Source organism: Gordionus sp. m RMFG-2023, chromosome 5 (genome assembly GCF_954871325.1).
Source record: "Gordionus sp. m RMFG-2023 chromosome 5, tfGorSpeb1-WG-v2, whole genome shotgun sequence".
NCBI lineage: Eukaryota > Metazoa > Nematomorpha > Gordioida > Chordodea > Parachordodidae > Gordionus > Gordionus sp. m RMFG-2023.
In genome coordinates, this window is record NC_088779.1 from 1,257,137 (window position 1) to 1,279,954 (window position 22,818).

At 28.6% G+C, this 22,818-nt stretch overlaps 2 protein-coding genes across 2 annotated transcripts in view; both read right to left on the reverse strand.

Annotated features, from left to right (window-relative positions):
- The window catches only part of LOC135929962 (exocyst complex component 3-like), a 36,527-nt gene extending 30,386 nt beyond the window's left edge, over window positions 1–6,141 (reverse strand). The window contains exons 1-8 of the mRNA XM_065466722.1: window positions 5,898–6,141; window positions 5,789–5,845; window positions 5,631–5,743; window positions 5,499–5,589; window positions 5,351–5,457; window positions 5,137–5,218; window positions 2,740–3,002; window positions 2,238–2,343 (exon numbers count right to left, since the gene is read on the reverse strand). Coding sequence (XP_065322794.1) covers window positions 2,238–2,343; window positions 2,740–3,002; window positions 5,137–5,218; window positions 5,351–5,457; window positions 5,499–5,589; window positions 5,631–5,743; window positions 5,789–5,845; window positions 5,898–6,077 — 999 coding nt within the window. The 5' untranslated portion in view covers window positions 6,078–6,141. The remainder of the gene's footprint in view (window positions 1–2,237; window positions 2,344–2,739; window positions 3,003–5,136; window positions 5,219–5,350; window positions 5,458–5,498; window positions 5,590–5,630; window positions 5,744–5,788; window positions 5,846–5,897) is intronic.
- A 3,013-nt stretch (window positions 6,142–9,154) lies between these two features.
- Window positions 9,155–21,664, reverse strand: LOC135930589 (ubiquitin carboxyl-terminal hydrolase 46-like). Its single transcript, XM_065467434.1, has 11 exons — window positions 21,623–21,664; window positions 21,492–21,578; window positions 21,041–21,257; window positions 20,912–20,992; window positions 20,732–20,869; window positions 13,101–13,355; window positions 12,087–12,556; window positions 11,699–11,859; window positions 11,146–11,284; window positions 10,220–10,381; window positions 9,155–9,818 (listed from the first exon to the last, which is right to left on the reverse strand). The coding sequence occupies exons 1-11, from the start codon at window positions 21,623–21,625 to the stop codon at window positions 9,705–9,707; spliced, it is 1,827 nt and encodes a 608-aa protein (XP_065323506.1). The 5' UTR covers window positions 21,626–21,664; the 3' UTR covers window positions 9,155–9,704.
- Window positions 21,665–22,818: the final 1,154 nt, after the last annotated feature.

The window sequence follows — 22,818 nt, forward strand, 5'->3', positions numbered from 1 at the left end:
TTTGTGTCTTTTGTGTTACATATATATTAATGCTAGTAAAAAAATTTTAATTAAACTTTTTTTAAATATAAAAACGGAAAAGAATATAGGAATATTTTAGTTATCTGTTGATATTTTTTTTGAAAAATAATATCGGAGTTTAATATTAAAAAAATGTAATTAAAAATTACGAAAAATGTCAATTTTGAAATATAGGGAACAGCTGACATTAAATACTCGCACTTTAAATAAATATGAGAATTTCTATTTAAAAAAATGATTTTTATATAAAAGGAATGTTACTTGTAAGACACAATTCAAATTTTAGCGCCAAAATAATTTACACGGTAAAATAGGTCAGAAAATTCACTATGTGACTGATTAGTAGTCATATGTGATAAAGGGTAAGTTAATTTTTATAAAAAAAATTTAATTCCAGCATTTGCAGTTTAGTCAAACACCACAAAATATTATATAACTTTTTTTATTTAAGTATCTATTTTTTTCTAACAGTTCCTTATTTAAACGTGTTCTATTATAATACTCATTTAGCAAAGTTGCAAAGCTAAGTAATCTTTCTAAAGGTTCTGGTCAAGACAAAAGTATACTTTAGACTTTTTTCAACAAAATTTACGATTAAATCATTAGGCCACTTGATGACTTATCTTGGGTGACTGAAAAAAAATCTGGTAAAGTTTTGCTGAATATTTGCTTTTGATGCTTTAGCAAAAAAAAAAAATTAATTATAAAATTATGTTAACATAAGTTAGAAGGATGTTTTATCTAAAACAGGATTAGGTACAAGAAGTCATATGTTTTCGGGCATTACTGATGGTTTGATTGTGTAGTCCTTAGCTATTTGATTAGCAGACTGCACAAGCAGCGCTTTGTGGTTCTATCATTTTTATGAGCTATTTTTTTAAAAAAAAGTATTGAATCTAGATATCTTCTACTGAATGTAAGATTGTATTTGAAAAATAAGTATCGGAGTTATAGTTAGAGTCTGTTACAGATTCATAATCACTCATTATTTTCCGCTAAAAAATATGTGAATGAAATATTACAATTATAAATAGGTTTTAAATATAAAAAAATGTGAATGAATTACTGCAATCATAAGCGTTTTTTTTTCATAAAAATTAGAAAAGGAATTATAAATGTAATTATGAATTATAACTGCTAATTCTTAATTACATGTCTGAAATTAATTAATCTTAATTGATAACTTCTTTTTTTATAAAGTAGAATTGATAATTTATTAACTATAAAAAAGGAATTATAGTAATTAATTACATTAGTTAAGAAATAAAATAGTCACGTGAATTCCGACCATATTAGAAGTGGATTGTAAAGCAAATATATAAGGAGCATTGCTACAAACATGTGCCAATCTTACGGTCAGTGCAGACTCTCAACCACTTTATGATATAAGAGTTTGATAAACAGGTAGCTAAATATGTATTAATATTTAGTTTAATACAGAATCCTAATGAATCATGATGACTGCGAAGATTAAAGATGTTGTCTAAACTAAGAAGAAATTAATTTTTAAAAAAATCTTATATTTTAACTTTGTCTATTAAGGTAGGTAGACAGGACATTGTCAAAATGTGTTAAAATATTTTTTTAAGCATGGATATTATACACTATAAATATTATTAGATTTGAATATATGAATAATTTTTTAGGGTTTAAACTCTAAAACTTTCCTCGTGGATAACAAACTTTTATTATGCCATTTTTTTTTGTCAAATTTAATATTATTTAATATAATCTACAATCCTCTTCAGTGAGTAGATAAGATCTGATACTATAGTCCGAAGCCGAACCATATCACTATTTTATATAATTAGTCATTTTTTAAAATAAAAAAATATTTATAATCTGCAAACATGGGTGTTTCGTTTCCGTTTTTCGGAACTGTTAAAGGTACGATGCTGTACTGAAAAGTTTGTATAGAATGTTATCACCAATCAATTAATTCTAGTGTTGTGAAAAAGCCGAGTTTACCCGACTCCGACTCTCAGAGTCTGTAGTCGTTAGTGGAATTAGCCAACTAACTCAAGTCGTGAACTCAAGTCGACACGAGTCGAGAACACGAGTTTTTAGCTTGAGTCGACTAGAGGACGAATATTTTAAATTAGTATTGTAGATAAAAAGAATCATTTAAATAAATTTTTTTATGGAGATACTTTTTTTTAAAATTTAAGTAATTAGTATCGAAAAATAGGTACATTTTCATATCAACAACAGCAAACCTTGATAACTCTCAAGTCGTCGAGATATTTGAGTCTGATCATTTCCAGATGTTTGACCAACCAGACATTGCTAACTATCCTGTCTTCGGATTGGGTACCTTCTAGACTGTTGAGATATTGTTTTTATTATTTATTTATTTTTTAAAAAAAATTAATGTTAATTACTTAATCTTCCTGTAAAGAAAGAAAACAAGAGGCTCGAACGGGCTCATCCGAGTTCATTTGACGGAGCTCGGTTCGGTCGGACACGACCTTTTCTCGAATTCGGTTTTTAAAATTATTTCGAACAGGAAATCGATAGGATCGGATCGGAACTTAAATCGAAAATAAAATCCAAAGGATCTATTTAAAATAAAATTATCGGATCTAGGGATCTTTAAAAAAAACTCCCTGTGTCAGATAATTGGTTCAAAAATAATTTAGTAATAAATAACATTATATCGATGGTTGTCTTCATCCCTCCCCTCCAACCCCGCCCTTTATAATAAACGAGCAAGTATACCTATTCCGTATAGACGCGGTTAGAACCTCGAAAAATTTCCGTTTCAGGTCTTTGGGCCGGCCGGGCGGGTTAAAACCGGTAAATTCGGTTCGATTACGAATGTGGAAATCGTTCTTTTCCTCCCTCTCGATTATTCGGACCATGGTAACGACCAGAGTGGGTTCCTTCCGAGTGCTGGGGATTAGCCTATCACCTATGAGCAAAAGTTGCTTCGTCAGACGAGCGTTAAGGTCTTGTAGGTCTTCGTAATACCTATGAATCATCTGATATTAAAGTATTAAGTTTTTTATAATACCTGCCTCTATTACTCTAAAAAATATATAAATTATTGTGGAATTAATAGGGAACAAGAACCGAAAAGTGAGACCAAATACAAGCTTGAAAGTTCCAAATGATTGTTTGAAAAAATGGCACAAAAATGGAGAAAGGCGATTTGAAGGAAAAAAATGGCCGAACCGGGTACATATGGAAAAAGGGCTACTACAAAACTGCCAATGAGAAGTTAACGGAAGACAAAAAAAATTTCAACGCGCCAACGCTGGCGATATCCTGATTATAGGAAGCGATATTTTTGCAACACTTATAATTTTTTAAATTTGCTATCTTCTGAGTCTGATATTACACCGATGGTTTTAGCTCTAATAACGTTTCTAAAAAAAATTTAATATAAATTTATGGGGAATGAATCGACAACTCGAGCTAAATAATTTCGATGATAATTTATATTAGTTTTTTTTACATATATTTTCTAAATTATGAATGACATCAAAGAGTAACAACAAAATTGTCTCAATTCATGGAGTAGGCATTCCAATTCATGGAGTAGGCATTCCAATTCATGGAGTAAGCATTCCAAATATGATGAAATAATTCATTTCCGGCAAAATCAGATTTTGAAATTTTTTTTAAATGACGCGCTCAAAAAATGAAACAAAGTTGTAAATATAACACATTGATTTTGCAGCAAACATAAAACAATCGATTTTCCTTTAGAAAAATTTTAAAAAAACCGAAAATTTCTAAGTCTAAAGAGAGACCACTGAAAAAGAAACCCTGAAAACCAAACCCGTTTAAAATAGTGAATGGTCACTGTCGGTTTCAGCGATTTACGCGAATAAGCACTGTGCCGTGGAAAGTTATCAACATTATACGTACATTTTATACATCTTAGAGAAACTTTCATGAATATTCAAAGGAACGTTAACTTTCATGTACAACAATTTCATCCATCAACTTTATTACTGGAAAAATAGGCAGTAGTTCTGTCATGGCCTTTATAACATTACTTACGACCGTTTTATGGATGAGATAACATTGTCGTTTATGATTATATTTTAGAAGGGGATAACGCTTCTTTTTAAGGCGATTTTTAAAAACGGCTAACTCAATATTTTATCCAGAAAAATATTACGCAAGACTAAGCATTTTGCTCATTGAAGGAACAAAGGTTTAGACACATATTATCGAAATCTCAAGCCTTAGGCAATATTTTTCTGGCTAAAATATTCAGTTAGCCGTTCAATATCGCTATACCCATATACGTCAGCTGTTAGCTGGCTGTCGAGATGTTCGAGCTCGCCAAATATGACGCCATTTATTAGTATTAAGTTGAGGCGCAGCCGATTTACGTATTAGGGTCCATTTTAAATTTCTTTTTTTTAAATTCAATTATTTTTACATTTATATTTTAATTTGCATCTTAAAAGAAGTATTAATATAAAATGAAAGAGTTATTATTAACCATTAAAAATGTTAAAATTATATCACAACTAGATGACAAAATTAATTGCGCTCTAAAGAATTTTCTGGAGCAACAGGAAAAATGAGAATTGTAAAAAGAGTTTTGAAGACATTATTTTAAACATTCAAACCTCTTATTTACTTTTCTTCAAAAATTTAAAGATATAGTCAAACTTCTTTTTTCATAAAAAGGGTCTACTTTAAATATTCTGCGCTTACTGCCTCATGAGTAAAATAAAATTTAATTATAACTCGAAGATTACTTTACTAAAAGAAAATACATGATTAACAAAATAAATAACAATAAATTATTTTAGGTGTTGGCTTCTTTATTAGACCATCGAATTCAAAAATTAAGGATAGAACAAAATTATAGGTCGACTGAATTTAGTATAAAACATCTTAAGGTTCTTAGAGTAAGATGATAGATATTTTTATAAAGAAACCTTGATATATTTGACAAAAAATATTGAGAAAATTAAAAATTCTATAGATTTCAGCTATTAATCGCAAATTTTTTCATTAATACAGAAAATCATGTAATTATTGGAGTTTAAATTTAGTAATCTCTCTATAAAGGAAAATCGAATATCATTTTATAATGGTTTTGCTTAAAAAAGATTAATATAATATAATAAGGTAAAAATTTTAACAAACATTTATGTCAATGGGATTTGGAGTTGGTTGACTGTGCAATTCCCATAGTAAATCATCACGTGATCTTTCTAGATCTTGAATACTAGAGTTTAAAAAAAGGAAGATCATCCTTATATATATTTATATCATCTTAAACTATTTTATAATTTAATATATTTATAATAAAATATAATTAATAATGAATTAATATATTTTTAATAAATTTAAAGTATACCATTGATGAGCATGTAACAAATTACCATCATTCAGATAAATATTTGCCTTTTTAATTATTTCAGGAACATTGAAAATATGTTTTAAATTTTCTACTGCAGATGCAAACTTAATAATTATATAAACAATGTATGAACTAAATTTGATACCTGATTATGCTTATGACTTTCATCTTTAATATCTTTTAGCTTTATGACCAATGGTGCTACATCTTTATAGGTTTCTTTGATACCTTTAATTCTATCATTTTATATTGTATTTAAAATTTAATATTTATAAACCTTTCCTTAATACTTTTAATATCTTTCAAGGCATCCTGGAGTTGTGTTAACCCTTTACTAACACCTTCTAAATATGATTGTATCATTGATTTCAACAATGCTTCAACCATAACCTAATAAAATACATATATATTACTTGATTGAAAATTAATGCCTACCTTTTTTCTATGAATACGCTTAGTGTGTTGTTCAATTTTATCCAATTGATCTGGTCTCTTTTAATATAACGCGAAATTCATTATTAAATATTTCAATAATTAAATTAACTTGTAAAATATGAGCCACATATTTAATTGCAGAATTCTTTGCTTCATTTTGTAATGTATCATTGTTAAAAAAAACTTTTAATTTTGTAGTAGATGGAGGAGTTGTGACCTTTTTCTTTTCTAATTTAGGAGATAATTGGGCTGCTAACATATAGATATTTTCAGGCCTGGCAAATGCCATAATTGTATTTGATTTAAAACACAGTATCTTATTTATATAAGAACCATATGGTTATGGTGAATGCATGGTGTTACAGCAATCTATACTTAAAAAATGCGAATATAAATTTTGAAAATGTCGAGTTGTTGGGTTCGATTTTCTGGTGCAAGGAATATAAAATGTAACTAGCTTTTAAGAATTTGTGTGAGCCTCATTACAATTATTTTGTATGAATATAATACGAAGGAACATATAATGTTTTATTCATTTAGGATAAATCTGAATTCATTGAATGTTATATATTATATCTTTAAGAATACATCTGATATCTTTATATAAAACAAAAAGTCTCTCAGCACTAATCTCAAGTAAACTATATTGTATACCTATTTTGGAAAAGCAGAGTAGGAAGTTAAAATTTTTTTTTAATTTCTAACAGCTTATTTCCTAAGATATGCCATATTTAAAAACTCGTAAATTAATAAACTTTATTTAATTTTAAAATTCTAAAGATTTAATTTAGCTAAAACCGTTAAAATTTTAAACTCTATAATAGCCCTTTAATATGATACTGAAGGTACCAAAAACCGGAAATAGAAAACTGGAAATATATATAATAAAACTGCTATTTTTCCACTCAATTTTTTAATAGACATTATATTTTCTTATATTTGGACAAAATCCTAGATGGGGACGAACAATAGTCCGAGAGTTTTTGCACCTTAAACATTGACGTATGGAAAATCGAATATAAATATCATTTATATTTTATTTTTTCTAATTTTTAATATAAAAAAAATTTTAATATTTAGACATGTAAAAAAGATGAGTGGACATTGGAATTTTTTTTATGAGCCTCATTATCACTCTATTGATCCTTTTCAATGTGGGAGCGCTTTCATACCTCCTAGTACCGACTCTACTCGCTTAAATTTCAACTCTCTCAATGCCTCGACAAAAATATTGAAATGCTTCTTAGGTTTCTTTAAGGCACTTAATATTGATACCCAATATTTCTCGCATCCATCAATATCCACCATTTTACCAACTATACCGTTTTTTTTTCTATCTAGGTCGGATACTATTATCATGATAAAACAAGCCTTACCCCCGTTTTCATATAAATTTGCAAATGTTTGTATTCATGAATGTTGATCCTTATCTAGACTGCAATGTTGGCACACAGATTTTATCTATGATTTCTTCGACATTTTTACAACTATTCTAGTAGACAGACCATTAATTAACCTCCTCAAAATTCATCTGGAAAATGGATTCACAATTAATATATAACCCATCTAATATAACTCAAAAAAAAATTTCCTAACAACCTGCCCTATATATTGATGCCACAATCGTGTAAAAATTGTATCATGTATTCTGGCTATATTATTTTCCAATCCTTTCTGAACACACACACTAGCGTGATTTAATTTTTATTTAAATTTTTAGAAACTGAGCCCAACGCCTAAAATGTCAATATCTTTTTCAAATGTAATGTTATATAAATGTAGAATTTTTTTTAATATGTCAAAAATATAAACTTTTTTCATAATTTTTTTATAGCCAGGGGGCGCTTTATAACATAAAAGATAGAGAAGCTACTCTATAATGTATGTTTTCAAATATAGTTATAATAAATTTTTTTATTTGTTTCAATAATATGTTAATTAATATTATTCTTTATCAAGTAACTATAACATAAATATATTCATAAAATGCTGATTAGATTCAATTGTACATGTCTTATAAATAAAAGATTCAATAATAATTATATTTTATTTTTTCTGTACCAATTATTTATAAATTTAATAAAATATTATAAAAATGTACATTATGAATAAAATTTTACCTTTATATCAATTTTCAACATCAATTACATTGCTTTTTTCCCTGTATTCATTTGGCAATTTTTATAATATGAAAATATTTATTTTGTGAGAAAGATAAACATTGGGTATTGGATTGATATTTTCTTTATCCCTTGAATTTTCAAATAGACATATAGGCAATAATGTCATTCTTTTTACATTGAAGGCGTTAATGATTTAAAACAATCACCATATCATTCTCATTATATATATTGGGATGACTTGTGAGGTTAAAAATTATATTAATTTATATCTATATCATATATATACCCTTATTTCTTCTAACTGTTACCATTTTATCCATTTGTTTTCTCATATTGAGAAACTGTTATCTGCAGCCTTCAGCAAATAAAATAGTCTGCAACTAATGTCTATACTATTTTTTATAGTAATAACTTGTACCAGCTGTCAAATAAACATCAGTGTTTTTTCTCTATAAACAATTATTATAATAATTTCTTGGAATAATAATTTTTATTACCTGGTGTGGTGACTATTATTATACTGATTTATCTTATGTTTTATTTTTGTTTATTTTAAATTAAGGACATATTTATTTCAAAATCAAAATTTAACTTTGGATGTTTCTGCATGTAAGAGAAAGAAAGCATACAAATAATAGAATTTACTATTCTTATTTGATTTGTCCAATTAAAAAGTATTCTATTCGTTTAAAATCTGAATATGAATAAATCTGTAATCGATAGCTACCACCTAGTGTTGTTAAAGAGCCCTATTCGGATCAAATGGTCCGATTAAGCATATAACCAAAATAACATTATGTAAGCCTAAAGATTTAGCACACAGCTCTGGCAGAGATGTTTTGACATCTATTCGCCAAATCTCGATGCATACACAATATTATTATTAGCTAAAATCTTCATCGGGTCGTTTTGAAAAATCGGCCTAGATCGACGGCTTTTTAACAACACAACTACCACCCGAGTATAATTAGCAAGGCAATTTAAAGGGTTGAAAGAAGATAATTAATTTTTTTTTAAAATAAATAATTTATTTCGTTATGGTAAATGTGTATACCATGATAAACTTATTTCTAAAAAAAAAAAAAATTTTTTTTTATATATATGTAAATATATATATAATATTTATATATATATAAAACATATTGGCATGATTTAGTTTCTCTTTTCGAAATATAATAAATAATATCTTAAAAAGGATTGAAAAAATTAATTATATATATATAAATTTCTTTTAAATTATTATTATAATAGTTAATATGACATATATTTTTCTTCTTATATTATTATTATTTATAATATTTAATTTTAAAAAAATAATAATATAAGGGTGTTCAAAAAAAAAATATTTTTCTTTCGTTTTTATAATTAATGGCAACATTATTTATTTTTCTTAAAAAAATTATATTCATGAAAATTATTGGCATTATTTTATTGTCATTTATCTCCCCCAAAAAAATATATAATTATATTTAAAAAGGAGGGAAAAAAATGAGATGTAAAAGATTGTTTTATTAAGAGTTTTGCCATTTAACACAAAAAAAGATATGGGTTTGGATTTTTTTAGGTAATCAATAATTTCCCATTTGTGTAATATTAGGGGCAGAAGGAGCTTGTCAGAGGGGGGCTAATTGACTATAAATTAAACGATTAACGACGATGGTATTATATGGATATCACAGTAAATGATTTTTGTTTTTTTTAATAATAATCAATTTTACAACAAATTTTACGTTCCCATATGATATTGTGGTTTTGTGTGTATATATATATATATATAAAAATGAAGTTTTTTATCATAAAGAGCGCCATTCTAAAGCTTGATAAAATAATATGTAAGCCGTATCGGACGATTTCTGGTGGTCGGACGAAACGCCAAAATAATCTTGGATAGATGATTCGTCGATGGTCTTAAATAATAATTTTTTTTAAAAAATAAAATAAACTATTGAGGAAAAGTTATTAATCGAAAGATGCATTCAATTTATGATATTAAACATCTGTTTCCTTTGCAGAATAAAACTTACGGGTATCCGTCATTTAGGAGTAAATTATAATTCCTTTCCCCTACTTGAACCTGTCAAATCACCCAGACTCTATATTATATCATTTTTCAAGATAAACTACCATTTCCTCCAATACCAACTTATAAAACTCGGACCTGAAGTGGATCCGCGAGAAGAAGAATAAAAAAATAGTCTGAATCTGATTGGTTTAAACATTTAAAAAAAAAATTTCAACCTATCCTATCACAGATAAATATTAATCTATCTATACTATTTATATTATATATTTTTTTAGAAATTTTAACCTCCACAACGTCGTCGTCGAATAATAACCAATTACCGAGCGATTTGACGATGCTAATGTAATGACCTCTGTTAAGACCAGTTCCGCAGTGCACTATAATTGCGATTAGTTCGTAAAGACGGCTGGATTCCAATTCGTCAGAAAGGACGCTAGAGTTATTGGGCTGTCGAACGATTTTGCATTTATATAAAATATTAACGTAAGGATTTTTATCATTTAAATAATTTTTTCCTAATAATCCGCCATTTATATTTTTTTTTTAAAAAAAAGGGTTCCAGTTCCTAATAATTTTCACCCGTTTCTTGGATTTGGCTCAATTTTCTAGGTTTCCGGTTTCAGACTCTGTCAAATTCCAAAAATTTATTACCTTAACGTTCCCAATTAACCTAGTTAAAATATTAAATCTAATTTCTTATTTTTAAAAAAAAAAAATTTTAAGCCATAAGTAATCCTAGTTCGACTTAAATTCAGTCACCCACAGTCAATATTTATTTAATTCAGGCCATAGATCTATAGTATATATTAGTGGTCTGCACATTGGGCGTATTTTAAGCCCTGGAGATTTATTAATATTAAGAGTTTTATTTCGAAAGAAAGAAAGAAGGACAATCTGTTTTTTGCTCTCCTCTCACTATGGCATATTATATATGTTGTATTGAAAATTATGCGATAGTTATGAAATAAATAAATAAATAAGAGCCAAAACCGGCAATAAATTTTAAGCATTAGCGGGCGGGTTAAAACAAAATTTATAGATAAATAGACGTAGGACGGGTAATTTTTTTAAAAAAAAAATTTATAAATGGGTGAGCGGACGGATTAGGGCCGGAGTTTGGCTAAAAACTCGCCAATCTGCAGTATATCCGTTAAACAACAATAGCCATTGTTAGCAACTTAGCCGAACCGCTATCATGATAGGGTTTTTACCGATATAGGAAGCCTGATTTCGAGAGGGAAAATGACTTTGAAGGAGACTTTGGTAAATTTATTTGGTTGGCCCAAGGTATCCATCTTAAATCGCTTCAAGTGGAGAGCTAGGACTACGGGCAATTTCTTGATGCTAGTTCTTGTTCGGGGTTGAAATTAATATAAGAATAATTTAAAAATAATATCGTTTCGTAATCGGTTTATTTTTTTTAAGAAAGAAATATTTGGTTTCTTTCTTCATTTATATTTTAACGCTAACTCTTTTGAGCGCATGTCCTTGCGTCCCGCAAAACGCGAACAAAACGCGAACTGGTTTTTTTTTTCGAAAACGCTCAATTAGGTCGTACTTATGATGCGTTGGTTTTTTTTTCGGGATTTATATAATGACCATTTTTGTTAAACCCTGTTTGCAACTTTTTCGTTTTATTTATTTTCGACCAAATGTACGACTCAGTATGAAAAAAAAAATTCTCATTGGTGTTATTTAAGCCATTCATTCATATTTATCTTAATCTTCTTGGGCATGCCAATACTCATATCATAAAAAAAAAACCTTCTTTGAGCTTCCTGTTTGCAGTTGCAAGTCTTGCATTCATATTTATTTTCGCCCAAGAGCGTTTGAATATTGCTGTAAGATCGCAGGCAGCTGGTAATGGATGTGTTGGGACCGACGTCGACGGAAATGTCAAAAAATACTTCTGTCGTGCTACTGATCTGTAAAAATTGGAATAAGGAATGTTGTCATATGTAAAATCCTTAAAAAAAAATTTTTATAAAAAATGGCGATGGTTCTTAAATTTAGACACGATTCTGAGGTTTATGGACTCTGACTCCAAGCTGTACCACATTCAACGAAGTCGATTTTAAACCCGAACCCTTTATAGATTCGATAGTGGAAATTCAATGTATACAACATATAAAAAAAAATCGTATCGGTTTACGCTTTCGCAGTTGAGGCAACGGGTCTCGTGGGCCAACTGGCCCCGGAATATTTCGTTCACGAAATTATCGTTCTTACCACTCGCTCCTTCTCTCGCGCGATCCCTCGAGCCTTTATCGCAATCTACGCCATTGCACTGGGTATTGCCAACGCTATCTATTGGTGGCGTTACCCTGTTAGCGGAACAAGAGCTGCTGTTCAAGTAAGGGGTGTCGAAAAAGCTCTTCTTGCCTCTCAGCAAGAAATTGGGCCTGCTTTTCTTCTTGACGTTATCGTTATTCGAGACGGGAGCGTTCGATCTTACGCAGTTGCAGTGGGATAAATCGGGATCGTGGTTCGTTCTATGATTATCGAGCGAATCGTGTTTGAGGTCGATTTGATAAGCCTCCGGATTTACGGGTATACCCGAATTTACGTGGCGGTTAGGGAGTTGGGCGGACTCGAATAAAGGTAACCCGCTTTCGTTTTCGGCTGAAATACGGTATTTAATCAAATAAGAACCGTTTATGAAGGGGAAAAAATTAAATATTCATTTTATTTTAAAAAACACTGTTCAAACTAATCAAAAAATTAGGTAAATGAGGAACATAGGATATTCCAAAAAATATATATATATTTAAATCTCTTAGTGTATCTTTAACGGGTACGGTCCTGTTAGAAAACGCGAAACGCGACAAAAAAAAACCGCGAATATTTCTTATATATTTTTTTAAGGAAATCTTCGAAAAATAAATTTGATAGACGTTTATGACAGATAATAATTAAATATCGAGTTATTATATTATAAAAAATATGGCCAAAAATGGAGAGTTCTTAGAAAAAAATCTTGATAAAAACATTTTCCACACTTGGAGAATTTAAGATATTTTCTCTCGCCCCCCCCCTCTACATATTCGAAGATCACCTATCACTCATCAATATTATCTTCGAGATTGACTCTTTTCCGAGGGTATAAAAGATACCTCTTCGCGCATGAATAAGAGAAAAAATGTAAAAAATTTGATTTTTCATTTACGCGTCGCTAGAAAAGGAGGTACGAATATGCCAGCGTGAGAGGCCCTCCTCCTGAAACTAGCTTTTGATTTGGCCCAGGCGGAAAATATTTTTTCTTTCGTAGTGTGTTTTCGGTGGTAGTTATTGCCGTCGTTATGAATAGAATTCGAATTACTGAAAGGCGGTTCGGTCGAACTGTTCGAAATGGAATTTTGGTTGATGGACGATTGAATACTGATTTGATCTTTCGAGATATCGCTGGTCACGTGTGAATTGTCTGAAAATCGTATTATTATAATATATTTATATAGTATTGCGTATTATGGTTTTAAAAGGAAAATGCCCAAGTAAGACATGCGCATCGCTGGCGATTTTATTCAAGCCGTAACAGCCGCCGATTGAGATGATCGGCGCGGCGTCTATAATTTTTAGAATGCTGTTTAATTTATATTTATATTTATATATATTAAATTATTATCATTTAAATTTGAATATTAACAAAACAACAAAATTTTAAAAAAATGAAATCGTAATTCTATTACAATAGAATAGTTTATGGTAGGCCTATTCAAAAACGAATTCGAATCGAATAGTGCATTATTCATATTCGATTCGTTATTCGTTCTGAATAATAAAATCTACTATTTGTATTCGATTCGAATTATTCGAATCGAATCGAATATTCGAATTATTTTTGAATAGGCCTAGTCTATAGTGTTGTTAAACGGCTCACTTTGGGCCTATTTTTTAAAAACGGCTAACTCAATATTTCAGCAAGAAAAATATTGCATGTCTAGACTTTTGTTCCTCCTTCCATGAGCAAAAATCTTCAGGCTGGCGTAATATTTTTTTCCGGATGAAATATTCAGTTTGAACCTCTCTTCTCTTCTCTATTCAAAAAATGGGCTCAAAACGAGCCATTTAACATACACTAGTCTCTTATATCATTTTACAGTCATTCCCTACATCGTATATTACGTTTCCACAAACTATTGGCATTTTAATCATCTTTTATTGACTCGGCACGTTTTAAACCACCCTGTTGTACAATTACTGAAGATGACCTCTCTCTCTCTCTCCGCTAATAATCATAAATCTAGGTATGCCTGGAGGTTACTTTGGGAAATGATAATTTTGAGGAACGGAAATGAGAAAAGTGTGTCGTACAATATTTTATAACTTTCCTACATTTATTATTATATTATATTATTCGAGGTTCAATCTAATTGTCGCATAATATTAAGAAGTTTAAATTTACAATAATTAGTAAAATACTAAATATATATATTATATATATATATAGATAAGAATTATTTTATAATAAAGATACCAATTGTTTTTGACTTATAAAGAGAGAAAAAAGGCACAATAATGTCCAATTATATTTATCGAGAAGACTCGCTAAAAATTGGGATGGAAAAAAAAGGGATGAGGAAGATTCGGAATAAACATAAAGAAAAGAAAATAAAAGAAAAGAAAAGAAAAGAAAGAAAAGAAAAGAAAAAGAAAAGAAAAGAAAAAGAAAGAAAAGAAAAGAAAGAAAAGAAAAGAAAAGAAAAGAAAAGAAAAGGAAAGGAAAGGAAAGAAAGAAAGAATCCATTTTCAACTTTTATTTAATATATAATTTGTATCTTTTTTAATTATGAAATAAAATGTTTTAGTAAAAAATTCAAGTACAAGTAACCTTTCTCGGCACTTCATTAATGTGCACAAACTATCAGGAAGATAAGTTAGTAATTATAAATCTATTTAAGGTCTAAAAATTGATGATTTCGGTAAATATTATTTATTTAAAAAAAAAAATTATATTTTGCAAATAATTATTTATTTATTATTATATTCAAAAATATTAATATATAAATAGATTTTTTTATTTAATATTAATGGCGGGAAAAAATGGAATTACTTGCTTAATTACGAGTCGAAAATTATATTTTTCGATTTTTATATTTAATAAATATATCTCCAGAAGAGGGCGTTAAATGTCAAAATATAAAAATTAATACGATATTAGGCACTCGGAATTATTATTGGTCAGTGCTTTTATACAGGTTTCTTTGACATTTAATTGGTGAGTAAGTTTAGAATATGAAAAATAACGGCAAATCGCAAAATTGTAAGGCACAAATTGCTAGCGTTAATTGAACGGAATTTCTTCTATTTTGTTTTCAATGACCATATTGTGTGTTGACCGATTGCCGACCTAAAACCGGCCGATGACTAAATACTGGATTGCCGGTTTTGTCCATTGAAAAATGATCATTTTTGTTACATGTCGCTAATAATTACTTTAAAATATTGTGATTTACCGATAACCTACTCGTATAACAGACCCAGTGACTAAATACAGCTGGTGTCATTGCTGTAAAAAATCTTCATTCTTTTTTTCCTTTATAGGCCTTTCTTAACGCCTTAAGCATTATTCTAAAAAACAATATGGCGATTTAACCGATAGCCGAACTCAAAACCGAACCGCTTTCAAAATATCCGATAGACCAAAAAAAATGTTCGCTTTTTGTTTTATTACCGTTTCTCTAATTGTTAGAGCGTTATTACAAAAAAAATATTTCTAAAAATATTGCACTTTGACCGATAATCGACTAGCAACTCGACTAGCAACAGACCCAAGTGGCTCAGTGGCGTAGCTTGGGGGGGGGGGTCGGGTTTGGACCCCTCACCCCAAGCAAAATGTTTTTTTTAGATTATACTTTCAAAAGACTCAAAAGTGACTTTATATCAAATAAATACCATGAATATTTATATTTTTTTGGTTTTGATGTTTGTGGAAGGATATTATATTACTCATTGGAAACTATTCTGGATAGTATTGACTTATAATCGAGTCATGCAACACTAATTAAAATGATCAAATAATTCCAGGACTTTTAAATTATAAGAAAAACAAATATGATTTTTAAGATTAAACCGTGCCGAAGGCCGTTAAGAGGAGTTTGGAGGACGAAGCCCCCAAGGCTTTTATATGTATGGAACTCCCTCTAAAGAAAATTTCTAGCTACGCCACTGCAATGAATAAATGCTGCATTGCTGGCGTTTATCCATGAAAAAATCTTGTGGTTTTTGTTTTATATGTGCCTACGTTTAGGTTTTAAAAAATTTCCCGCCAAAAAAATATCGTGATTTGACCGAGCGCCGAACTCAACCGACCGCTTACTAAATATTCGATTGAAATTGCTAGTATTATCAATTGAAAAAAAAAATGTTTCTTTTTTCGTTTTACGCGTTTATATCTATGGCGCTAAGCCACCCCCCAAAAAAAAAATATTTTAAAAATATTGTAATTCGAACCGAACAAAAATATAGATATTTTGCATGGATGAAGAAAGCCAGCAACGCAGTATTTAGTCATTGGGAACAGGTTACGAGTACTCTGTTATGAGTTCGGCAATAGGTCTCAAATCCAAATATATTTTTGAGGATAATGCTCTTACTTAACACGTGTAAGTTATACGTGTGTAAAATATATTGTGATTTTACACCTCCAATTAAAAGGAATGGAAGAATGATACTGTATAATATAGGCATATTAAATAACTTATTATATAATAGATATTTAATGTATTTGTACATTTAAAGTTGCTGGTTAATAAATTGATCATAAAAGCTTAAATCTAAAAAAATGATAACTTTTCTGCGGATAACGACAGAAATAAGCGGTATTGAGTCATTGTGTATCGATGATCAAATCGCAATATTTTTTTTTTGAGGATAATGTTTCACACGTAATTAATTATAAGCGACATATAACAAAAAAATGAACATTTTTTATCACGGGGCAAGGCGGTACTTAGTCATGGGTCGAGTTTGGGTCGGCAATAGGTTGAAGAGATTCTGATCAATAACGCCAGCAATATATTCCTCACAAGTTTGTGGTCATTTTTCGATTCTAAAACCTCACTCAAAAAATTAAATGTCAGAGAAACCTATCATTTTCTTTCAAATTTTTAGGTTTTCCAGTGTTTCTACACCTAAATAAATATTTTAAAAAAAAAGAGTTAACCAATAATCGTTCGGGGTTTCCTAATAAGATATATTCGTATTTATGTATCTAGCGCCCTCTTTTGGAGATAAATTTATTAAATTGTTAAAATTAGGTCTGATTTGTATAAGCTAGTAAAATATATCATTTATTCCAAATATTAAATAAAATAATACATTTATAGACATTTAATCTCTATCATTTACTTAATAAAAAAATACAATTATTTTAAAATATATTTAAATGGTTGATTAGCAATAAAATAGTTTAAAAATTATAAATATCTTAAAGCATTTTTTTAAAAAATAATATTTAATTACATATCAGAATTATCTGTTAGATAAATTAGTTTATCTATCGTAGATTAAATTATATAAATTTTTATGTTATACGTTAAAAATAATAAATATTTATAGATACAAATTTTTGCACATCACGTGGAGTTGAAGATTCCTAAGGAAGTATAATGATATGAGGGTTATCTAGTGAAGACCTGTGCGCCGCAGGAAAATTTTATTCACGCCGGAACAGCCGCCGATTTAACTTTAAAATTAAATTTGCCCCACCCGCTGGCACAGCGTATTAATTATGCCAGAAAGTGTTTGCAGTGTGAACACAATTCCTATAAAATAATGTTCTGAATAAAAATAGGAAAAACAATCTTGAAAAACTCTTAAATAATGAATGGGACATGGTTGATGAGCTTTACACGGCATTAAACCCATTCCGAGAGTCGGTGGAATTTACTTCTTCCCAAAAGGGATCGACAATAAACTCAGTGTTATTATTTCGCAGTGAAATAGAAACCCATATACAAATCAATAGATCTGATTGCTCAGATATTATTTACTTTTAAAATAAAATATGAAGAAAAAAAGCTTGACCATGGGTTTCCCATTACTGAACTTAATAGATATTAGCGACTCTACTTGATCCCAGATTTCAAAATCTCAAAATTATTTCAGAATATTTAAATTTCGAATTCTACGACATCATTGCAATTTATTAATTAGACATTTAAAACTTTTAGAGCATGATAAAAATGCACAGAGTGAGATTCAAGTTGAAAATAATGGGCAAACATCCAGTTCTTATATAGCTTTCCAAGTAACGGGTTATAACAACATTAGTAATCTAGAATATGTCATATTTTGCTCAGCCAACATAATATCCCAGAAGAGAATGCTTCAACATTTGAACGTGCTAGACTTGCTTTAGCTAGGAAGGTTCTTTGTACTGCAAACAGTAAACTTAGCGAAAAATTTTTTCCCCATTGCTGATAAAATACTATTTATTTATGACAATTATAATTTTGCTAAATCTGAATTCCGATTTTATTATATTTCATATTTTGCTTGCATTCCCAAATTTATATTTTAATTTTGTTAAAGTAAAAAATCAATAGAATTATTACTAAATATGTCTTGTTCACGTGACTCCGATCTGAGTAAAAATACAATTCCTTAGTGCTACTTCCGGGAAGGTGGAAAATACAATAAATTTAAATCGGAGTTGAGACAGGAAATTATTTTAAAAAAAAATGAATTAACCAATGTAATTTGGAAAAAGAGCGCCTAAATTATAAATTAAATTCGTTAAAAAAAAAAAAGTTTTTTTTTAAAAATAAATATCGCGCCGCCATCGACAATTTTAATAGGCGGTGGCGGAATCGACGCTTAAAAAATACCGCCGCCGTCGAATCGGATGTCGACGCAGAGGTCTAGGTCCAAGCCAGAATTTAAATTTTTTTTTGTCCGAGTCCAACCCGGAGGCACACATTTATTAGGTCCAACCCAACCAGAGTTTTTACTATTAAAGATATCTAAGAAACAATATATTTAACCCCCCATAATCTAATCAATGTTGTTAATATAAGGTTGCATTTTATTTAATTTGCATCAGATACCTGCAAGCAAAGATTGTTAAAGGATCTAGATACAAGAATTTAGATCCTGTATCTAGATATAAAAATGTGGTATCTGTTTCTGTATCTAGATAGATTCGTGAATAAAATATCGGTATCTAGATATTATTTTAGACGATGTATCTGTATCTAGATCCATTTAAAAAGTATCTTTTAACAACTCTGCCTGGCAAGAGATACCATTTCACGCGACCCAGCCAGGGTTTTATATTTTTAGGCCCGATCCAGTTTTCATTTAAATAATATTTTTTATTTTTTGATTTGTATAGCTAATAAAGGCGATTTTAAATATTAAGTTTTAAAATATACAGCCTCTCCGGGAGATATTTTTTTTAAAAAAAAAAATTTGCAGCAGCGCCGGACGCGGGCTTGTAGGTCTTTGATTTGCATATATAAATAAATTGTATCAATTAAAATATAAAAAGAAGTTAAGTTAAAATACAATCGAAATTTTAAAAAAATAATTGCGATAAATATAAAAATAATTTGCATGATTGATGTTGAAAAAAAAATGATGATAGAAAATTTCCCCCCAAATAAATATAATAATCATCATATTAAAAACGACATATCGATACTTAAGTTCGACACCTCTAACAACCAGACCAGAGCTCAAGATAAGTTTAATGGATCCTAAACCATCCATAGAGTTGGCCTTCTGATGCAAAACACTGTCGATCTTCCCCTGAGGTCTGAATTGGCTCTGGTCAGGACTGGGCCTATTTTTTAAAAATAATTTTAGTTCTTTTTTTTAAAAAAAAAATTGGGCTTGGCTTTTTATGCTGGGTTTAATGATATTTTGGATGATGCAGATCTATAATTCATAGTATCATATGTAAGGTTCTGCAGGCAATAGAATAATTTTTCGTACAACAAAAACAATAATTTCTTTATTCAATTTAAAATAAATTCACAACTTTCATATAAAAATATATTTCCTTTAGTTTTTAATTTACAATAATCATCAAAAACTTTTTTAATTAATTAAAAAATCATCCTCTCAGCACCAATTATCCTATATTTTAGTTAGAATGAAAAGAAATGTGGAAATAAGGTTCCGCGAGCAATAGAATTTCTTTGTACAACAAAAACAATAATTTCTTTATTCAATTCAAAATAAATTCACAACTTTCATATAAAAATTTATTTCCTTTTTTTTTAATTTACAATCATCATCAAAAACTTTTTTAATTAATTAAAAAACATAGTAAAAAACTGAACCCAAACCCTGGCCCAAAAGGGGCAGAAAAATGGTATAAATTTAAAAAATCTGAGACCAGGCTGATTTGAATTGTTTTTTTTTAAATTATAGCAATGAATCAGTTGGAAAAAATATTAAAAAATCATATAATGGAATATTTAATATTTATTTTACTGCCAATTTTTTCAATTTTAATTTAAAACTATTTTGCAAAATACAAGCGAAAATTATTCAAAATTAAATAATTAAATTTTAAAAAAATTCAGGGTCAGACCAAATAAATGACAGATCAAGGCTTAGAAATTTTAAATTCAAAGCCAGGTCAAAAAAGTGAAATTTTTTTTCAACCTGAGGTGGGTTGAATCTAATTTTACCTCTACAGGACTCTGACAAATAAATCATTACAATAAAGTAAAACATAAATTAAATCTAGCTTTTATTTGATTAGTTATCATCCCTCCCTATTTTAGTATATTTAAAGTAAATAAATATTCTTTATAAATTATAACAGTAAGAAAATAATTAAAAAACCTAGGGAAATTGTGTTTGATGTACAATGAATTGCATGATTGAATGGATTTTGCCTTTTCGAACTTGCTGAAATGTGATTACCCATATGGGCATTTTGGTTTAAGGAGGCTAGAATGACAAGTTTCTCTTGACATTCAACTGTTAACAAATTTAATTATTATAAAAATTTATAAAAATAACTTGTGAGAGTTTCTGAAATGTCATTTAATAAGTAATTGAGAAATTCATGGGCATCTTGTTGCAAATAATTATTAAAATTCTCTGAAAATATTTATAGTTGAATGAATTATTGTTGAAATAAAAATATACCATATTCTTTTCGTAATCTTGTTATGAATTTTTTAGGAGCCAAACTTCCAACAGTTTTCTTTTGAGAGGCAATAGTGAAAAATAAGTCACCTAGTGATGCTAAGATTGTATCTTTGGTTTTCTTATGAAGTAGCTTGTATAATAACAATCTCTCTCTAAATGGTTTGCAAAAGTATAATGCTTGCAATACTGAGTTACAATAGCAGGTGTTACCAAACTATAAAATAATTTTTTTATATATATAATTAGCTATAAGACTATCATAAACATTTCATATAAAATAAAAACTAGTATCATTGTATATAAAAAGTGTAATGCCTGGTTCAATAATATTAAAAAAACAATCACAATCTGATTATAATTTATTACTATCTTAAAAAATTAATGTTTAAATTATTTGTGTCATTAATTAATTATATATATTAAGCTTTTAAATGTCCAAAACTCTTACATTGACAAGTCCAAAATACTTTTCAGCATTAAATAATTCTAAATGCTCATAATCCAATTTATCGAAATGGTTTGAAGATAAATTACCCTATATAAAATAATCATATTATGTATTTATAATTAAAAACTTACCATATATACCAATAATCATAAGTTAGCCTATAGCTTTCTTCTTTCCCATATAATATTTTTTATACATAGGATTTTTATATTTACGCATGTGAGTGCAATCGTTCTACTAAAGCCCTCAATAGAGCTGGTTATAACTTGTTTGTATTTACTATATATCATTATTTTATATTCACATAATTGAAATGAAATTGAATTTAAAATAAATAGGGTAAACTATATATAAATTACTTAATTTATTAATATTTTATAGCTGAAAACAATAGAGAATAAAAAAAATTTGAGGTAAAGTCGCTAGTGTAATATAGTGATATTATTTATTATTTTATAAATTCTACATAGACCTATTAAATTTCATTTTTTATATGATGGGGTTATTTTAAAATTAATTTTAAATAAAGTTTTTACTAAGATTCATCATTAGCTATCAAACATTGGTGACGATATTAAACTTCCTCATTAGATTTCATTTGTGTAAATTTACTGTGAGTAGTCTAAACTTTAGTTGCGGTTAGATCAACAAATTCTATTTCAGTAAACATTAGTCGATTCAATTTAAGTTTAATAGATTGGTGAAGAGTGGTACTATTCTTGCTGAAACAGTCATGGGAACAGCCGAATCTCCGCCAAAATATATAATCATTGCAAAATAACGAATAAATTCAGATTTATCCTTAAATACCTTTCTATACTTATTAATTCTTTATTTTCAATCTCAAATCTTTATTCAAAGAAACCACCAAAGTGGTATATTTGTGTAATAATCGTTGTTATTTTTTGAAATTTTTCTTGTAACTATATTTATGATGCTTATTATATATATTATAGTATATAATTTACTATTTTTGAAATATTTAAAGCTTATGTAATGAAATAATATGTCATTGGGTTTATGGTGGCCCTTTTAATATTTCTCCAGGTAACTTAAATAAGCCCTTTTCCAAAATAACTGTAACCGCTTGATGTCGAAGGCTCTACTTTAGGCATGTTTTCTGCAGTTTCTTTTGTCTTGCAGCACAAGAAATCTCAGAAATATTTTTACTCAAATCTTTCTCTAATAATATCTAAACATTTTATACTCTAGAAATTTTGCTTAATCGTGGTTAGTGGCAATAAATAAATATTTTTTTGGTTTATAAAATTTTCTTATATCCATCAGGTTTACGGTTTAAAAAAATGTAAGAAAATATACTTAAAAT

Bases quoted from the DNA above. Each gene is read 5' to 3' on its own strand.
- LOC135930589 (XM_065467434.1), bottom strand. The intron at 11,860-12,086 runs GTAAACCGATAC...CAATTTTTACAG, and splicing joins GTTGCCTCAACTGCGAAAGC to ATCAGTAGCACGACAGAAGT. The intron at 11,285-11,698 runs GTTTTTTTTTTA...ACCCCGAACAAG, and splicing joins AAACAGGAAGCTCAAAGAAG to AACTAGCATCAAGAAATTGC.